This window comes from Equus asinus, chromosome 25 (genome assembly GCF_041296235.1).
Source record: "Equus asinus isolate D_3611 breed Donkey chromosome 25, EquAss-T2T_v2, whole genome shotgun sequence".
Taxonomy (NCBI): Eukaryota; Metazoa; Chordata; class Mammalia; order Perissodactyla; family Equidae; genus Equus; species Equus asinus.
Genome location: NC_091814.1, coordinates 33854317 through 33874355, shown reverse-complemented (window position 1 = coordinate 33874355; position 20039 = coordinate 33854317). Strand labels below are relative to the sequence as shown.

General features: G+C 40.8%; 1 protein-coding gene and 1 long non-coding RNA gene across 2 annotated transcripts in view; one reads left to right on the top strand and one right to left on the bottom strand.

Annotated features, from left to right (window-relative positions):
• The window catches only part of INTS7 (integrator complex subunit 7), a 91859-nt gene extending 77256 nt beyond the window's left edge, over nucleotides 1-14603 (top strand). Inside the window, exons 17-20 of the mRNA XM_014834876.3 lie at nucleotides 3104-3236; nucleotides 8321-8419; nucleotides 9776-9961; nucleotides 13144-14603. Coding sequence (XP_014690362.1) covers nucleotides 3104-3236; nucleotides 8321-8419; nucleotides 9776-9961; nucleotides 13144-13431 — 706 coding nt within the window. The 3' untranslated portion in view covers nucleotides 13432-14603. The remainder of the gene's footprint in view (nucleotides 1-3103; nucleotides 3237-8320; nucleotides 8420-9775; nucleotides 9962-13143) is intronic.
• LOC123280567 (uncharacterized) lies at nucleotides 11801-18390 on the bottom strand. Its single transcript, XR_006519527.2, has 3 exons — nucleotides 18254-18390; nucleotides 17220-17279; nucleotides 11801-12676 (listed from the first exon to the last, which is right to left on the bottom strand). It is a non-coding gene; the product is annotated as an uncharacterized lncRNA (long non-coding RNA).
• Nucleotides 18391-20039: the final 1649 nt, after the last annotated feature.

Sequence of the window (20039 nt, the reverse complement as noted above, 5' to 3'; positions counted from 1 at the left end):
GAAATTGAATCCAGCAATATACAAAAGGATAATACATTAAGACCAAGTAGGCTTTATCCCAGGAATGCTAGGTTTAACATTTGAAAACTAATTAGTCTAATTCACCATACTGCAGAATAAAGGAGAAAATCTAAAGTGGAGGACTTACTAAAGATTTCAAGACTTAGTATAAAGCTACAGTAATTAAGACAATTTGATGTTGGCTTGAGGGTTGAATGGAGAGTCCAAAATAGACACTCACATGTGTGGTGATCACTTGATTTTTGACAAAGATGCTACAATAATTCAATGGGGGAAAGGATAGCCTTTTCAACAGATCATGCTAGAACAACTAGGTATCTATATGGGGGGAAAAATGGATCTTGACCTTAGGTCACATCATGCACAAAAATTAATTCCAAATGTTTCATAGACAAAACCATAAAAAATCAAATGCCTTGGGGCTCGCCCCGTGGCCGAGTGGTTAAGTTCGCGCACTCCGCTGCAGGCAGCCCAGTGTTTCGTTGGTTGGAATCCTGGGCGTGGACATGGCGCTGCTCATCAAACCACGCTGAGGCAGAGTCCCACATGCCACAACTAAGGACCCACAACAAAGAATATACAACTATGTACCAGGGGGCTTTGGGGAGAAAAAGGAAAAAATAAAATCTTAAAAAAAAAAAAAAAAATCAAATGCCAAACTTTCTAGAAGACTACATTGGAGAAAAATCTTTATGACCTTGACGTCAGCAAAGATTTCTTAGAACACTAACAGCAGATACCATAAGAGAAAAATTTGCTTAATTGGATTTAAATTTTTACAATTCTACTCTTTGAAAGAAACCATTAAGAAAGTGAAAAGATAGGTCACAGGAAAAAAACTGAAACATAATCTATCAAAGGACTTGCGTTTAAAATATTAAGAAAACTATACAACTCAAGATAACACAATTTTTAAGAGTTGACAAGAGATTTGAACAGACACTTCAAAAAATAAGATATATTAATATCCAGTAAGCACATGAAAGATGCTTAACATCATTAGGCATCGGAGAAATGCAGATTAAATTCACAATGAGATACAGCTAAGTCCCACTAGAGTAGCTAAAATGAAAAAGACCTCCAACACCAGATATTAGTGAGGATGTGGAGGAGCTTGAATTCACACATTGTTGGGAATGCAAAATGTGTCGGCCACTTTGGAAAACTGTTTGGCTATTTTTCAATAAAGTTAAACATATGTTTAGCATATCACCACCAATTCTGTTCTAACTTATTTACCCAAGAGAAATGAAAACATATTTCCATAGAGACTTGTACACAAATTTTCTTAGCAGCTTTATTTTAATAGCAGAAATTGGAAAGAGCCAAGTGTCTCTCAACAGGCAAATGGATAAATAAATTGTAGTATATCCATAAAATGGAATAGCAATAAAGATGAGTGACCTATTGATATATGCAAAACATGAATGACTCTCAAAAACACTCTGCTGTGAAGGAAACCAGATACAAAATAGTACACATAGTGTGACTGTTTATATAAAATATTAGGAAACATAAACTTCATTTATAGTGTTAGAAAGCAAGACAGTGGTTCCCTGGGGCCAGAAGTGGGGATTAAATAAAAAGGGGTATTTCAATTGGGTACATTTTTGTGATTTTGTAACTTACCTTTCAACAAAGTTTATTTTCAAAGTAAGGGAATATTTCCTTTTGTAGAAGGCAGAGGAATGTATTCTTAATTTAGACCCTTTTATTAGCAGGTCACTTTGTAAAAGACTTTAACTTATTTATGCTTTATTTGTGTGGTATGGTTTTCCTTAAAGTCCATTCTATAAGTGAGGTTTAGTTTTTGTCTTAAGGAAACTTAAAATAGACTACAGAGCCAGCCCTGATGGCCTAGCAGTTAAAGTTTGGTGCACTCTGCTCTGGCGCCCAGGTTCGGTTCCCAGGGACAGAACCACACCGCTCATCTGTCAGTAGCCATGCTGTAGTGGCAGCTCACATGGAATAATTAGAACAACTTACAACTAGAATATACAACTATGTACTGAGGCTTTGGGAAGGAAAAAAAGAGAGAGGAAGATTGGCAACAGATGTTAGCTCATGGCAAATCTTTCCCAGCAAAAAATAAAAAAGATAGAGTACAGAACAGGGAACAAAGCTTTGGAACCAGGCAGATATAAACACAAATCCCTTATCACTCACTCTTAGCTGTGTGAATAAATCCATGTTATTTCATCTCATTAAGCCACAGATGCATAAACTATAGGTAAATAATGATGCCTGTCTCATAGAGTGGTTGTGATGGTTAAATGCAATAGCCTGTGTAAAGTACCTGGCTGAAGTGCCTTGCACGTAGTAGCATTAAAAGGATGAGAAGGGAATAATAAGAACAGTGTTATGCCCAACGTAGTTGTTACCTATACTGCATTTTCAAATAGCCCTCTTGAAGTTTAGTTAGAATGCAGGAGTTTTGCCTTCTTTTCTCACTTAGAAGTACTTTCAGAAATAATCTTTGGGTTTGAGGCAGTAGAGGAAAAAGAAGGAAATCTAGGTAAAACTCTTTCCACATCTCCATATGCTAGCTCTCCTCTGACATTCCTGTGCATTTCATCTCCGTGCTTTAGATTCATGCCGTTTCTCCAGGCGTGAATGCCCTCCATACTTTGCTTCTCTCCCCATCTTGTCTATCCTAATTGTCTAGTGACTGTTTCAAGACTGACCTCGTCTAAGATACTCCTCGGCTCCCTCCGTATTCTGATCTATTATTTGAATATCTTTACTGGTTATTTGGCACTTATCTGCTGGCTTTATTATCATATGTCTCTTTCACCTCATGGCAGGGACAAGATTTAAACACTTTATACTACCTAACAGCCAAAGTGTTTGACACGAATACATGGAAGTCATGTCTGGGTTTGAATTCCAGCTTGTCACTTACTGGTTATGTGTCTGAAGACAAGTTACTGAGGCTCTAGAAGCCTCAGTTTCCTCATCTGTAAAATGGAAATAACAGTGCCTACTTCGTTATTTTAAGGATTAAATGGAATGTGTGGAAAGTATTTAGACATTAAAATAGTTACTATTTTTCTTGATTAATTGATATTGATTTTGGCTTCAGTTTCCAGGAATATGGATCTACCGGAGCAGCCCATGCTGATAGCGAATATGAGAGAAGAATGATGTCTGTATACAATCATGTCTTGGAGGAGGTGGAATCACTCAATCGGAAGTATACCCCTGTTTCTTACATGGTAAGTGTCGCTTGTTTTATTGAGTTTTTATTATGTGGAAGTGGGTTTTTATCCATCTGTGGTACATGCTAACTGTGTAACTTCAACAAATTACTGTGCCTGTTTCCTCTGCCTGTTTTGTAACAGAGTTAATATAGTGCCTACCTGGTAGCATTGTTGTGAGGATAAAATGAGATAATCCGTGAAAGCACTTAGAACATTCGTAGCTGCAACATAGTCACGTTAACAGGTCAAATCTGCTCTACCGGGATGCAGATAAAACTTTTCTTTTCTTTTTTAACAATTTAACTGAAGTTGAGTAGTTCTCCTTGGCTACATATTAGAATCAGTTAGGGAGATTTAAAAAATACAGTAGTCCCCTTTATCCACAGGGGATGCATTCCAAGACCCTTGTGGACGCCTAAAACTGCAGCTAGTACCAAACCCTGTGTGCACTATGTTTTTTCCTATACGTACATACCCATGATAGAGTTTAATTTACAAATTAGGCAGATTCACATCAATAACTAGTAATAAAATAGAACAATTATAACAATGTACTGGAATCAAAGTTACCGTAGATCTTAGCAACTTCAACATATGATTTTTTTTCTTTTTTTATTAAGTTGGGTACTTTCACATTTTCACTTAAAGGAAGCTTGTTACGGCTTCTCTTTGGCATGTCCAAATTGCCAGCATCACTACTTTTGTGCTCCGGGGCCACTAGTAAGTAAAATAAGGGTTACTTGAACACAACACTGGGATACCATGATCTAATAACCAAGACATCTACTAAATGACTAATGGGCAGGTAGTATATACACCATGGATATGTTGGACAAAGGGATGATTCACATCCTGGGCGAGACCAGAGTGGGATGGCATGAGATTTCATCATGCTAGTCAGAACAGCATGCAGTTGAAAACTTATGAATTGTTTGTCTCTGGAATTTTCTATTAATATTTTCCGACTGTGATTGACCATGGATAACTGAAACCGCAGAAAGAGAAACCACAGGTAAGTGGGGGACTACTGTACGTCAGTATCCAGATACCTCCCCAGACCAATTAACTCTGAATCTCTGCAGTTGAGGCCTAGGCATTAGCATTTTTAAAAGCCCCAGGGTGAGTCTATCATGCCACCAAAGCTGAGAAGAACTGGCCAATTGAAACAGGACGAACTGGGCTTGCTGTCTGACGGGTGACGCCATTGGTGTCTTTTAGTATACTTGTCCGCCATTAGCCTGCTGAAGCTCTGCTGCCTTTGGCACAGTCTTCTCCCCTGACTTCCCAGTCTGACAGATGGACACACTCTGGCCCAGATTTTTGCCTCCTTGTCTGGCCATTCCCCTAGGACTCCTATAAAAAAATATCATAGACTGGGTGGCTTAAACAACAGACATTTGTTTTCATAGTTCTGGAGGCTGGAAAGTCCAGGATCAAGTGCCAGCCAGTTTGGTTCCTAGGGAGCACCCTCTTGTTGGCTTTCATCCAGCCACCTGCTCGCTGTGTCCTCCTGTGGAGAGAAAGAGAGCTCTGGTCTTTCTTCCTCTTCTTAGAATGACGCTAATCCCATCATGGGAGTGCCATCCTCATGACCTCATCTAACCCTAATGACCTCCCTAGGCCCCACTCCAAATACCAGCACATTGGGAGTTAGGGCTTCAACATATGAATTTAGGGAGGACACGCATTCAGTCCGTAACACCCAGTCTTTGAGCTTTACACCTTGGAGAGTTTCTCTTGCCCTGCCCTCACATGAGATGCCAGTTTCCAGCTCTCTTCTGGCTCCTGCTCTTTCCATGCTGTACTCACCCTTTATCAAGTGTTTTAGAAGAAACTGGCAGGCTGTGTCATTAAGGGATTAAACGAGATTTTAAGGACAGATACTTTCCTTCACATACCACTTTCCACATGAGATCCTCAATACGTATTTGCTGAATTGAGTTGTCACAGGTAGCTGTTGGACACTGAGATTGGTTGCTAAGGGAGATTGTAAAGATTATCTTTGAAGGAAATGACATACATCTGTGTGAGACACTGATTAAATTATTTTCATAGCCCTCTAAGCTCCACCCTAAGAAATTAAATAGATGCCAAACAGTAACTCAGGTTTGATGGCGTTGAATCCACTGAATATAATGGAGAGAATGGGAAGTTTCTGTGCAGTGGGAGACACGTACAGAGAAAAGAGCCCCAGGTTCAAATTCTGCCTCTGCCACTCAGCAGATTTTAGACAAATTACTTAACGTCCTTTTCTATGATATGGAAAAAATATCTACCTTATAGGGTTACTGTGAAGTTTAAATGAAATAATGCCTATTGCCTAGAACAGTGCCTGGCCTGGTATATAAGGAGTGGTTAATAAATGTTAATTCCCTTCTTCTCCTTTTGCAAATTATATTTCATAGATTTGATACTTTCTGAGCCCCAAATTCAGTTCAGCAAGTATTTCTTGGATCCTAGGAATAGAAAAATGACAAAGCACCAGGTCTTCCCTCAAGTTGTCCATATTCTAATAAGAAAGATTATGTAAACAAATAAACACAATACAGTATATGTGCAGTAATAGAGCTCTGCACAAGGTAGGTTGTGGCACAAAAGAGAAAGTAATTCATGTCAAAGGATAGGGAAAATAGAGTGAGGGTGCAAGTCAGGGAGAAGATGTCTTTGCGTATGAGTTTTGCAGGCAGACAAGGAGGGGTAGGGAATTTCAGGCAGAGAACAGTATGTTGGGAAGCAGAGGCATGAAGTAGCAGGGTGTCTTCTGGGGACAGTTTGTTATTGCTGCAGCGTAATGGACAGGCTAGGGACCGGAAAGATGAGACTAGAGAGCTAGGCTGAGGCCAGATGACAAAAGCCTTTGAACACAGTATTATGAAATTTGGACTTTATCCTGTAGGCACTGGAGAACCTTTTAGGAATTTTAAATGGATGGAGGAGAGAAGTAGTTAAGATTGTACATTATTGTTATATAGAAGCAGAGCAGGTAATGGCTTGGAGGACATAAAATTAGAGGAAGGAAGAGTAGTTACAGACTTCTGCAGTAATCCAAGGTAAGGGTCAAATTAGTATAATGGCTGAAAAGTATCTATTGGACTTGGCAGTGAAGAGAGTCGGGGTGATGTGCTAGTTCTGCTGGTTTTCTAGCCATGATATGTGATGTCACATCTCCAGACTCTTATTTTAATAGTAACCTACTAGCATACCTGTGGGCATGTGCCCAGGGGCTAATGGCCTCAGAGGCAGTCCACCCTTTCCCAGTGGGTAAGTGCAAAATATCCATCTACTCTTTTTTTTTTTTAAAGATTTTATTTTTCCTTTTTTTCCCCAAAGCCCCCCAATACATAGTTGTATATTTTTAGTTGTGGGCCCTTCTAGTTGTGGCATGTGGGATGCCACCTCAACATTGATGAGCCGTGCCATGTCCACACCCAGGATCCGAAGTAGCAAAACCCTGGGCCGCCGAAGCGGAGCTTGCAAACTTGGCCACAGGGCTGGCCCCCACTTTTAAAAGGGAGAATGGTGCTTTTTTGCCCAGGGAACAGCCTGAGGTCACTTGGAGTCCTGTACGTCCATCATTAAAGATGGTTCTCTCCTTAAACACCTCTGTGGCATCAAAGGTGCCATCACAAGCAGGATGTTCCTGCAAATGCTTCCCAGATTCCTCATTGCAGGAAGATGAATAGTGCTGTTTTGGCAGTTAAACCTGAAGAAGTAGAACCAATGTCTTTAAGTCTGTGTGTGGTTATCTCAAGTAATAGACCTGGTATTTTTATTATGAGTCTGTGAGGCACAAAGTGTTCAATAGCCTGAAACCAATGAGGAGTGGATTCTTCTGCCCAACTTTTTAAAAATGTTTACAGCATGGGCAACTAGGTGCACCTGCTTGGAGGCAGGAGCTTAGAAGGACAGGCAGCGTACTGTATAGTGCAATGGTTTTCACCCTGTGGTGCTCTGGGGGCCACTGAGAGGGGAGGAGTCTGAGGAGGGGATGGTAGACCAAGCGGCATGGTTCTGGCTCACCCAAAGTTATAGATATTCTGATGGAGCTTTAATATATCTTTTTCCTATTAAGTTTGCAAATAATTGGTGAAATAGAACAAAATCACTGAAATAAGGTTCAGACAACCCAGATTCTAGTCCCAGTTTGTTCCATCACCTGTCTCAGTGACCTGTGACATCAGCAAAATTGAAGATTGGACTGAGTGATCTTTACAATATCTTCGATGGTCTCACAGGAGCATACTTATCTCCAAACTCATCAGGTTGTATACAGTAAATATGTACAGCTTTTTGTATATCAGTCATACCTCAGTAAAGTGGTTTTAAAAAAAATAAAATATCTTTGAACTCTTAAAAATTCTGGTTCTATGACCCTTTTCACTAAGACTCGAAGGATTCACTGTAGTGTTTCTGTTTCTCTGCAGTTATGCTGGGGTTTTCAAAAAACAGTTAAATTTGTGAAGTAGATTTTAGAAATAAGGTATTCTATTAAAGTTTGAGAATTCCATAGAACAGGACCATATAGTCATCCTTAATCTGAATTCCAGTAAGTTTCCGCCATTGCTCACTCTCTGAGGACCCATGGCCGTAGGGACAAGGAAGCCACCTAGCAGAGATGGGATGGAAAAATGAGGGCAGCTCATAGCCAAGGTTCCACTTGGGATTTGGTGTCAGGCCTCAAACATTGATCTGCTGCTCTGGCTTCTTTACCATGCTCTTTATCATACTTTGCCATATGATAGTTACTCTGTAATTTAGTGTCTAATGTAATTGTATAATAATATGTCTAGTAGCTCTAAGCTCTGTAGAAATACAAATTTTGCATATTGCTTGGCCTTGAGGAATGTGAATTTTCTCCCTTCTGTCATTTACTTTTTATTGAATATTCAAAATAAAGATCTGTAACTGTACTCTTTGACACAAATGATTTGGCAAATGTACACAATTCCTGGGTGTTACGCCTATTTCCTGATTGTTGTGTACTTCTGTAATAATCATATGAGCACTTGTAGTTTTTAAACTTCTTCCTGAAAGTACCATTTGTTGATGAAACTTGGAAGTTTATTTTCATTTGATGTAGTTTCTTTTTCTCTCCCCAGCATACAGCATGCCTCTGCAATGCCATCATTGCTTTGCTGAAAGTTCCTCTTTCATTTCAGAGATATTTTTTCCAGAAACTACAGTCTACCAGCATCAAGGTAATAGAGGAAGAACACTAAGGTTACTAGAGATGGAAAACCCGGTTATCTTTGGAGGATTACGTGGAGCATAGCTCTGCCTCAGGATCTTACCTTCTGTTTTGATAAAACTTAGACCCTTTAGTTGTAAGCTTTTCCTCCCGTCATCAAGTGGTTTGGTGAAGGGATGGGATTTGGGAGTTAAACCCTCTCCCTTCTTACCTGTCAGTGCCAAATGCAGTGAGGCAGGCATTTGGGTGCCTGGAGTTTTCCCCTTGTCGCCAAGAATAAGTTGAGTGATTTTGCTCATAGTAGCCTGCAAGGGTCTTGAGCTAAGTCCATGTCTGATCAGCCTGTTCACACCTGTCTTAGAATGAAGCAGGTCCAAAACATCACCAGTCCTACCTCCAAAGCACTTTTCTCTCTGCATAACAAGTTTTGAAGAGCTGGCCAGTGAATAGCTTTAGTATTTTAAAATATTTAAGCCATTCAAAATTCAAAAGCTGTTTTTGATTCAAAGAATGGAATTGTTGGAAAAGGAGGAAAATTGCTATTTCTGTGAGATTTCCTGGATTATCCCTGTCAATGAATGTCTTCAGTGCCCTTTTGCATCCATTCAAATGCTTTTGATTGCAAATAACAGAACATTCCATTTCAAAATGACCTGAATCATAAGGAAAATTGATTATCTAGATGAGAAGTCCTAAGATAGGATGTGTCCAGGGTTGATTAGTTCAGTGACTCAACAACGTTATCAAAATTACCCAATTTCTTCCATCTTTTAATTTAGCGAGACTTAAGCTTTCCGTAATTGGAATGTATTTAGGATTTTAAATATGTTTTTAAAGAAAAACTACTCAAATGAGAGGTTAAAAATGTCATTTAGTTCATTTGTGAAAATTGGCTTTTATACCATGGTGACTTGATTGTGTATGTAATCTTAGAATTTTAAGTTCATTTGTATTTGAATTTAGTCTATTTAAAATTACCTGAGACCAAAGAGCTAGCAGCTGGATGTGAAAATTTATGTAGTGCATTTCCCTACTAGAATTGGTTCATTGTCGAAGAAATGCCCCACTAACAGAAATTGAAAGAACAGTGCCTTCACTATTCTCTAATCCTCTGTTACCCTCAAACAGAACTGGGGTTTGGAGTAAAAAACCCAGTGGTATTTAAAAGGAGGCATTAAGGAAAAGGAACCCTTGACTTTAAGGGTACAGCTGTCTGGTTGTCCCAGCACAGTCAGGTCATTAGATTGGGGTTAGGGAGGGGGGTTGTATAACATGTTAACCTGTAACCAGTGATTATCAAAGACATGTTTGTTGGAAGCAAGCTTGTTCTCAGTTGTTAGCATTTATTTTAACATTGGTGTTCTAGCTTGCTCTGTCACCATCCCCCCGGAACCCTGCAGAGCCCATCGCTGTCCAGAATAACCAGCAGCTGGCGCTAAAGGTAGAGGGAGTGGTTCAGCATGGATCTAAACCAGGACTCTTCCGCAAAATTCAGTCTGTCTGTCTGAATGTGTCTTCCACTCTACAGAGTAAATCCGGACAAGACTACAAGGTAATTTAGAAAAGAGGCAGAATTGCTATGCAGATTTTATCAACTCATTGATAAGGTTTTCGAGTTTTTCGCGGTTAAGCACATGGCAGTTATACTTCCCAAGGGATCAGATGGACGTAAGTTAAAAGTACATGTTGGAGTTTGAGGGGGCTGATAAACAGTGCTTCCCTCTTCCCTGCCTGAAGCAGTTGGTAGACAAAGCTTGCAGGCAGACAGAGATCACGATTAGAGCTGCAGGCAGACCTATGTCTGACAGCAAGGACTTCCTAGCCTTGCACTCTGAATGGAATTTTCCCACCTGCCCTCAGCCAGCACACACAAGAGTCTGCCCCTGTAACACCGATGGCAGAGCACCCTGATGGCCAGAGAAGAAGGGAGAGAGAAGGTGCTTAGCTTCCCGTGCCCAGTTCCCACCCGAAACTTACCAGTCAGTAGGATTCACCTCCTCCCCTGGAGACCAGTACTGTTCATCTGGTGAAAGGTCTCTCCACATGGAGGGAAACTTCAGGAGTGGGGAATGTCTCCTTAATGCCCCTGCCCCCCAAAAGCACACATCTACTTATTTTTCTATAATTTAAGTAAATTTTAACACTTTTTAAAAAAGAAAAAAGTATATAGCATTGACATTCAGTGGTCAGATAACGTAAAGTCTTTTCTGGAGGTTGTAAACCTAGGAATTTGCTTCTTTGAGAAATCCTGAGGTAGGTTAACCAAAATCATGCTTATTTTGTTAGCCAAAGCTAAGATTCTGAATGTGTGCCCATGAAATCCTAGTGTTCCGCGTGTAGAATGTTCCTTTCCTTAGGCATCTCTTTCCAGTTCCTTAGTGGTTTATTCTCAGTGAATGGGGCAAGGAAACAAGTACACAGTGGTATGCACAGAGTTGTTCAAATGCCCAAATTGATTGTCTCCAGGTTTATTGGGGGCCTACTTCAACTGAGGTCCTTAGCAAAGAAAGGTGTATCAGATATAAAAAGACAGCATTTTGTTCTCTTTGGTGGTTTTAGGCCAAAAAGCCAAGGGAAGGTCTGGTTTAAGCCATGATTGCTTTTTTCACTCTCTCTGGCACTCTCCCCACTCTCTGATAAGGCTCAACCTTCATTCTCTTCTCTCCCTCTGTTCGACTTCCATGACACAAAGCATGGTGCCTTATGCAGCCACTCAGTAAATATTTTGGTGAGTGATGGAAAAAAAATCATTTACTGTATTTGGAGTAGAGCTAATTATATTTGGGTGATCTCTCTTGTCATAGATCGCAGTGAGAATTTATGTAGTTAACTTATCCCTGTCTGCAGCTCTCTCCTCACTTTGAGTTTAAAAGAACAGTAACCATGATTCTGTTTGTTCCTTGTATGTAAAGATTTCTACTGTTAAGAGAAAAACATTGTAACCGAGCAGTACTGGTCTTTTGCTTGTTGACTTCCCCTCTCTCGAAGCGTTGATTAAAGTCGGGAAGCTGACATAGTGAGCCAGGTAGTACATGATTGCTTTGTAACGTTATGTGCAGCGAGTTTGCAACTTAAAATGCATCATCCATTCAGAATGCTCAGGTTCCCTAGGCCTATCGCTGGTCCTTTTAAGGAAGTTTTTGTTTGGTAGGCATATTCTTCAGGGAAATAAAACCCTACGAAAGTTGAATGTGCAAACAAAAAACAAAAAAGGACCTATAAGTAATTCTAAGATCTTGAGTTGGTTGGTGACTTCATTTCATTAACGTCACAGATAAATGTCTCTGGAAAACTGTCCTCATGACAACTGCTTATTGTGACACAGCTTTAGGGCACATTTATATAATTAATTATACAACAGAAATGCACATAAGCCTAGAGCAATCTGGTCAACTGTTCATTACGGTTACCTTTATATGTTCTCAAAACATGTCTCTCTTGACATTCTTCATGCTGGGTACCTGTAAGGTGCACCAGCAGGTGTTCTGTTCTTTGGAGGACAGAAGCACAGTGCCTGGCTCAGTGAATGAACGAGCCCAGAAACCTGTGTTTTGTGATGTGTCATACTGCCAGTGTGAACAAGGCGCTGGCTGTTAAGTGGACAGTGTCCAAGTTCGGAAGTTAATTTGTTAAAGGAGGGAAGAGTCACTGCATTCCTTAAGTAATGTAAAACCAGACCAGGCAGGGGGAAAACCTAACTTATATTTACTCAGTCTTGTTCTTTTTCAGTCAGATTTCAAACTCCCTGAAACAGGTGGTTGCATCCTGTTTCTTCAGCTTCTCTCTTCACAGACTAAAGAAAGTGGGAACTGTGGTGAGGGTCGTGTAATCAGGTGTAGGGGAGGAAAGTGCTTGGTCTGCTCTCTTAGCGTCTCTAACTGAGCCTAAGATCAAACTGACGTCAGGGCAGGTGAACAGGAGAAAAGCATACAAGTTTTAATGGAATTTTACGTGTATAGGAGGGTCTTCACAAGAGAATGAAGACCCGAAGAAATGGCCAGAGCAGAAAGCTCATGTACCTTTTAGACACAGAAATGAGAAATCTGTGATGAAATGACAAGATAAAGAGGTTTGGGTTGGGGCAGTAAATTGGGGGGGCAGTGACTAGGAGGTGTGATGGGGCGCGGAGGGACACTGCAGGAGGGGAAGGGTTATTCTCGTAGGTTTGTGCAGATCCATTGCAGCATCGATTCCCAGCCTCTGATGATACGGATGTTCTTCTCTTCCTGGTGCGAGAGACTCCCTTTCTCACGGGAAGTTTTATGGCCTGTTTTAGGTAAAAAGAGGCAGGTCAGGGAGCCCTTCCTGCATCAGTTGTTTCTCAAGTGCTTTTAGCTTAAAATAATCAGTTTGCCAAAGGAGCATATCTGGGGCGTGTCCTGAACTCCTTCACCAGGGAGAAAAGCCGGCATACGAAGGGGTTGAGAAAGGCTCTGGGAGCTCATTCTGCTCAAGGAGAGTGAGGAGGTGGTGTCACTTCATGATTAATGGTCTCGGCTCTGGAGGTAGCCTCCCTGGGTTCAGATTCCAGCTCCACTGCTCATTTGCTGTGTGACCTTGGAGAAATTACTTAACCTCTCTGCCTCAGTTTCCTCATCTGTAAAGCAGGGATAATAATAGTGCCTACCTCTTGGTTGTTTGCAAGGATTAAATAAGCACTTAGAACAGAGCGTAGCTCCCAGTAAGCACTCAGTAAATGTTAGTTATTGTTATTTAACTGTTCTTTCATTCCAGATACCCATTGACAATATGACCAACGAGATGGAGCAGAGGGTTGAGCCTCATAATGATTACTTCAGTACTCAGTTTCTATTGAACTTTGCTATCCTTGGAACACACAACATTACGGTGGAGTCTTCAGTGAAAGATGCCAATGGCATCGTGTGGAAGACTGGTCCCAGAACTACCATATTCGTAAAATCCCTGGAAGACCCTTATTCCCAGCAAATCCGCCTACAGCAGCAGCAAGCCCAGCAGCCGTTACAGCAGCAGCAGCAGCGCAATGCCTACACACGGTTTTAGCCACGTGAGGAGTGCACTGCGGACTTGACAGGAACTGATCAGATTGGCAAAAATAATGTGCTTTTTCATATGGATTAAGATATGAAAGTTATAATGTGGAGTCCATTTATTCATTGGCTTCTGTAAGGTAATATTGTGGAAAATTTTTTTAAATTTAGTCCGAGAAATAATTGGGTTCCTAGCCAGAAAGATTTTTTTCCTTGTCCCTTCTTAAACCGAGACTTTTATCTCATATTTAACATTTTATTGTTTTATTATTGTTTTTTCTGTTGCTGAGCCTTTTTCTTTTAAGATAAGTCCCGTATTGGGATCATTGAATTAGTAAATTTGGTTGCTTCTCTACCAAAATACATCACTTGCTAGCTTAGCTGGCACAGACCTCTAGTTCTGAGCCAGGCTCTGGGAAATTCTGACGCGTTGGGTGCAGGGTTTACCCTTGGTAGTAGACACTGAGTCCTCTCGGAGGTGGACCTGAAAGTGTTCCTGGAAGCATCCGGTCTTCTGGATTATGAGAGCATGCAGTCTAGCAGAATTAAAATATTCTGTATTATTTCAACTACTTACCTATCTCTTCTATGCTAAAGCAATCTTAATTTATTGTTTTAGTATTTAATTGACCCGAAGAGCAGCTAACAGTTACTTAGATTGGAGATTAATTGTTTTGTCTAATATGTGTGTGATTGTGTATAATATACTTTTTATATTGTTCCTAAAAGTGAAAAAATCACTCACATTTAATATCTGATTAATGTTTTAAGTTGAGAGGGCAGATCTTTTCCTTTGATTGGTTTGGTTTCTTCTTGGCAAGTTATGTAATGTTAGACTTGATTGTCTAGAAAGAACAATAAAGATATAAACACAACCTCAAATTAGTTGGGATGCTCAGGGAATAGAAGTTTTCTGGTTAGCCAGAAAACTGCTTTTTTTCAATTTCAGTGCAGGTTGGAAACCATTATAAAATATAATAAAAATATACTTTCTTGTCTTAACTCAGTATACGGGATACAATTTAACTGTTCTTTCTTGATCTGGGACATTCAGTGCTGTGGGCTCATGATTTCTCAACATCAGGCGTCCCAGGATTGCAGGTACTGGTGACATGGGCAGTTAGGCTGGGAGCAGGGTATATTCCCTGAAAGTTTCCTTTTTAAATAAATCTCTCAATTTCTCTACTTGTGTTTTGCCTTTTTCTCTTTAAAGATGACATTGGCTCAAAGGAAGGATGGAGTTTAAGGAAAAAAAATGAATGGGTTTTTTTTTTCTTGTCATGTGGCCTCTAGGGGTGAGAAGTGATTGAACTCAGGTCCCTCTAAGATGGCTTGGCTCCGTGAGCTGTTGTCCCAGCACAACACTTCCTATGTCCAACGGCCAGAGCATTGTCACAAAACGTGTGTGAATCTCCATGTTCACTGGAGGACATCCCTTTAAGTGTGGCCCAGTTGTATCCAGTGTAGATTTGCAGTCGCGACAGCCTCTGGGAACATAACCCTTAGGAGGAACTGCCAGAGGCAGGTGGAGGACGTGTGCAGGACCTTTGCCCTTTTACCAAGTGTAAAGAGAGCTGAATCCCAAAGCCTGGGTTCCCTTTTTCACTCTGATGAATTAGCTGTGTGACCTGGGACAAGTCGCTTCATCTCTGTAGACTTTAATTTGCTTGTCTATAAAATGACTGAATTAGACTGAATCTCTTGACTCCAGGCTAGAGTTTTGTGATTAGGTGACTGAAAAACTAAAAACCAAAAAAAGGTTCTTAAATTGGGAAAAATCTTTTTTTTTTTTAAGTTGCTGTTTTCAGAATGAAATTTTATACTGTCAATTTCAGGTTTCTGGTACTGTTTCAAAGCAGAATTCTCCAGAAAAGAAGCAAATCTTGTAAGCCACAAATTCCTCTGATTCTCTTTGAGAACTTCCCAAATATTATGTTGTTAAAAGATAGGCTTTTGATAGCTGTAGTTATAAACTCTTTGGTTTGATGTGCTAAAGGACCCCTGGCACAAATTTGGAAAGGAATTTATTAAATAAAAACAAATCCAAATAGCTATGAAGCCAAGAAGGCTATTTTATTTCAGTGTGTGCACCAGATCCAGCTTTGAAACGCTCTGATTTTGTGTTTGGTATAGTATCTACTGCATTTTTGGCATCAACTGTTAAACAGTTATTTGAGTTGAGGGGAAACTTTATAATTTCAACACTGCACTAATGAGTAGAAAGAAAAAGAAATACTCAAGGAAGGATGCCGAAAAGAAAGATACACATCCTGATTGTGAGTGAGCGTGTTTCCTGAATTGAGAAATAGGGATATTTTAAAGGGCGCTGGCTGATTGATTCTAGGAAGACAGGACTGATTTTTCTCAGGGTTTAGTGACTTTACAGTATAATCTGGTGGCAACGAACCTCTGGAGCCACACTGCCCGGGTCCAAATCCTATCTCTAACTTTGTGACCTTGAACAAGCTACTTCATCTCTCTATGCCACAGTTCCCTTATTCCTAAAATCAGGAAGCGTAATAGTGCTTCATGGGGTGGGTGTGAAGATTAAGTGTCTTGATACAGAATTAATATATGTAAAGCAGTTAGAAGGTGCCCAGCACGTAGTAAGCAGATATATAGGCGTCTGCTATTATTACTACTACTATTATTGTTATTCCCTAGTATTTTTCACAGTCTTAGATCAGTTCTTAATCTTAGCATTTTATTTATTCAAAATAAACGTTACCTTTTCTCTGCTACTAAACAGATTTAAGCTATCTTCCCTCATACTCAATTTGGGTACATTGAGTAATAAAAAAGTAACTTAATGTTGACCTGAACAGAATGGAATTTCTGTCTACTATAGTGCTGTAAATCCTATTTAATTAAAATATTTAAAGACAAATGTACGAAGAAAATTATGAAAATATTTTCTAAAGCTACTGATTACCTTCAGTGGTGATAGCGATAGCATATTGATTTTTTAGAAATTGAAGTACTCTTATATTCCAGCTTAAACTAAGAAATCTTGTGATATGAGCTTTCAGGCTCAAACCAACCAAGGTGGCAGGTAATTTGTAACTGGAGGCTATAAGTCATGTTTCACATTAAGATAAGGTTCAGAGAAGAACAATCCAACAAGACAAGTTCCTCAGACCAAAGTTCCAGAGATGTCAGTTTAAGTTCTATTTATAAGACTCACTTGCTGTGGACCCTGGGTTAGGTTACTTGATCTTTCTATGCCAATGTCTGCCTGCAGTATATTGAAAATAAGATGACCTGCCACCTGGTATGTAGATTCTATGCAGCGCTGTCCAATAGAACTGTCCGTGATGATGGAAATGTTCTAAGTCTGTGCTATCCAGTACAGCCACTAGCCACATCTAGCTATCGAGTATCTAAAATATGGCTAGCATGACCGAATGCTTTATTTTCTTTTATTTCAGTTAAGTTTAAATAGCCTCGTGTGGCTACTGCCTATACAGTGCAAGAGTGAGCAGTGGAGAAATGAGATTCACTGTTACCTTAGGACCTAGATCGCTCCTAAGTAGGTTTCTAAATAAGGGGTCTCCAGTGGAATTCTTAGACACACCAAAGGTTGCTCGTGGGAGGGTGTGTAGAGGACAAGGAAGTTATTTGGGGTTTGTGCGTTTGCTTTGCTCCTGGTGATAATCATAATGTGTTGCTCAACCAAACACCCAGCTGTCTTCTTTCTGTAATGCACCCTTAGATTTAGCCTTTATCAGTCGCCAACATTAAAAGTATGGTGGGATATACTGAGAACTGCAAAAGTCTGGTGAACTGGCTTAGATTTCTTACCAACAGCACTCCGGGAGGTTATGGTCTTCCTTTCCGTTTCTTGCCCAAGAACACAAAGACCTTTAACACAAAGGGTTGTGTATTTCATTGACTTGGCTGGGGCCAGTTCATTATCCTGTGTATCTCCCAGTCTAAAGTTCCCATTCTATGAGCAGTTTAATTTTTAAATATAATTGGGATTTAAACAGAACGAGTCTTGTTTTTCTCCTTAAATAACACACCCAGACCTGGAGCCATTACTTTCCAAATTCTAATGAAGAATGCTGAATGTCGTAAATTTACTGTTTACAAATCTGCTACAGTTACAAAACATTTTTCTGCCTGTATTTTTTCCCTCATCCTCCTGCTTGCTTGCTCATCTCTCCCAGAGCAGTTCTGTCCCGCACAGTCACGTTTGTGGGGCAGTAATTGTCCTCTTTGTTTATTATTTAGGTCTGGTTAAAGATTGAAACTTGATGAATTGAGTTTGGTGATTGTCTTCCTTACAGATCACATCTACGGGTCTAGCACCTGCCTAGTGATAACTAGCAGGCAAACTGAGACTAAACATATTTCTATTGCTGTTTCCAGGTAATTTTTTTAAGTAAAATTATAAAGTGAGATAATACCGAATTGATTAGAACAATCACAAAAACAAACATCTACCCAATACCCTCAAAAGTCAGAGTGAGTTAAGGAAAATCAGATTGTATGCAGAGAAGAAATAGTCTCTACTTCACTTTTGGTTTTCTGGGGAGATTTCGCTTGTGAATTTTGGTGATTATTTGTGGCTGTGAATCAAAAATGTTTAAAATAGAGGACTAGGACAAATAAAATAGAGCTGAATTAGACTGAGGAATTATGAGGAGTTGTCAATGGTCAGTTCTGTTTCCCAAGAACCTGGAAAGTGAAAATAGGCTGTTCCCTCCCCGGACTGGAAACAGTGAAGCTAATGAGGCATTTGTGTGTCATCTCACCCTGAGGAGATGAACAGAGTGACGGTGAATTGTTAACACTGTGTCCCCACCTTGCTTTCCCTTCCCCACCTCACCTACCAGCAAAGGCTGACATCGTGTGAGTAGGAGGGTCAGCTCTGAAGTCCCCTCCACAGACAGAAGTAGATGAAAAGCCTACTGCAGAAATGCAAGCAGTGGAGTGGGCCTTTTGTGCTGTGAGCCTGCCCCCAAGCCAGGCCCTGAGCTGAGCAGGGGTGGGGAACGTGAAAGGAAACTGACAGGGAGAGCCCTCAAGCTACTTGTGGTCTCATTTGACAGAAAAAGACCTCTATTTTTAGAGAATGTGGAGAGGGCTTTATCAAAGCTGTTGACAGAACAGAAAAGATGCCATTTCTGAAATTCTAATAGTATCTCTTGTGTGGAGCAGTCAGGACAGGCTCCTGGGTAATTAGAAAATTGGCCGTCCTTTGGCATCTTCTTTTGCAGCGCTTGGAATTGCAAGGGTCCCTTTCTTCTCAGGGAGCCTCTTCTCCACATCATCAGAAGCAATTGGGTACCTACTACTTGAAAGCCAGAGAGGAACAAAACTGCATTTGGAAAAAAGATACACCCCTGAAGTGTAAAGTCAATATTTAGCCTTGAGGAGATAGGAGTTTACGCTCAAAAAGAATTCAATATTGTCTCATGTTGCAGAAACTATTGCTGCTTCTGGCCAGGCTGTTGGATGACACAAACCCCTCAATGTCACACTTCAAGGTGTCAAGGTATTAGGGAGAAATGACTGTAATCATGGAATCACTTAAACAACATCAGATCTATCCTACTTAGCGGTTACAGTGTCCCCCGGGACACTCAAAAGCATATTAGTGCTCGCGAGAATTGTCTCTCACAGGGAGTGAGCACATTTGGAATCTCTCCTTGAGGGCCCTTGACATAGGAGAGGGCCCAGGAGTCTGCCCTAAGCGCTTCCTCCCGTGGCCTCCTCCCCCAAATGGCTGACCAGGAGCAGCTGATGGAAAGCGCCTTCCCTTCATCCTGAGTACTGACGGTAACTCAGCTGACGTCACAGGGCACTGTGGCTCAGTCAGCGACATTTGTCTGAGCAAGAGTTTGTGAACTCAGATTTCCTGGATCTATGCCAAAGGCACAACCACCCGGGACACAAACAATTTTGAAAACAGGTGACCTATTATTTGTTGACCAATTGTTTATTGAACAGATACAGGGTGCCAGGAACTGGGAATACAATGATGGACAAGCTCCTTGGGTTCACAGCTGCACCACTCCTTGTTTCTGCACAGACCATGGGAGGGAAGGCTGTGAGAAACCCACCTTGGCCGTGATCATTTTCTCCAGTGAAAGGCGAAAGGAATGTGTTTGGACAGGCCTATCCAGGTCACAATCACTGCTGTTTCCTGTGTGGCCTTTCAGACAAGCTGCCTCAGCCTGAGCATGTGCTCCTTTGGTATCTAACCATCTTCACAGTTCGCTAAGTTTTTTTCTTGTATCCGACCTAAACCCTTAACGGTAATCTTAACCTCCTGCTTCAATTCTCTCTGTTTGAGGGAAATGGAAAACTTCCCAAAACCTTGGTCATAGAGAAATTGCTCGAATCAGAAGGCAGTCTCCCCGACCCCCAACTATACCACATTGAAAAACCCATCTGTCCTTCCGGACCCAGCAGAAAGACCCTCCCCTTGATGCCTCCAACCAGGCTTGATCATTTGTATCCCTCCGCGCCCAGTATCTAACCTTGTGTGCGGTTCACTGCCTGACCCTCAGAGTTGCGGTAAATGTGGACAAATGGTGGCTAAAGTGACTATGTCCTGTTAATGGAACAAACAGCTCCCTCTGTTGTCCCACACCCCACATCAGCCCCCTGGCT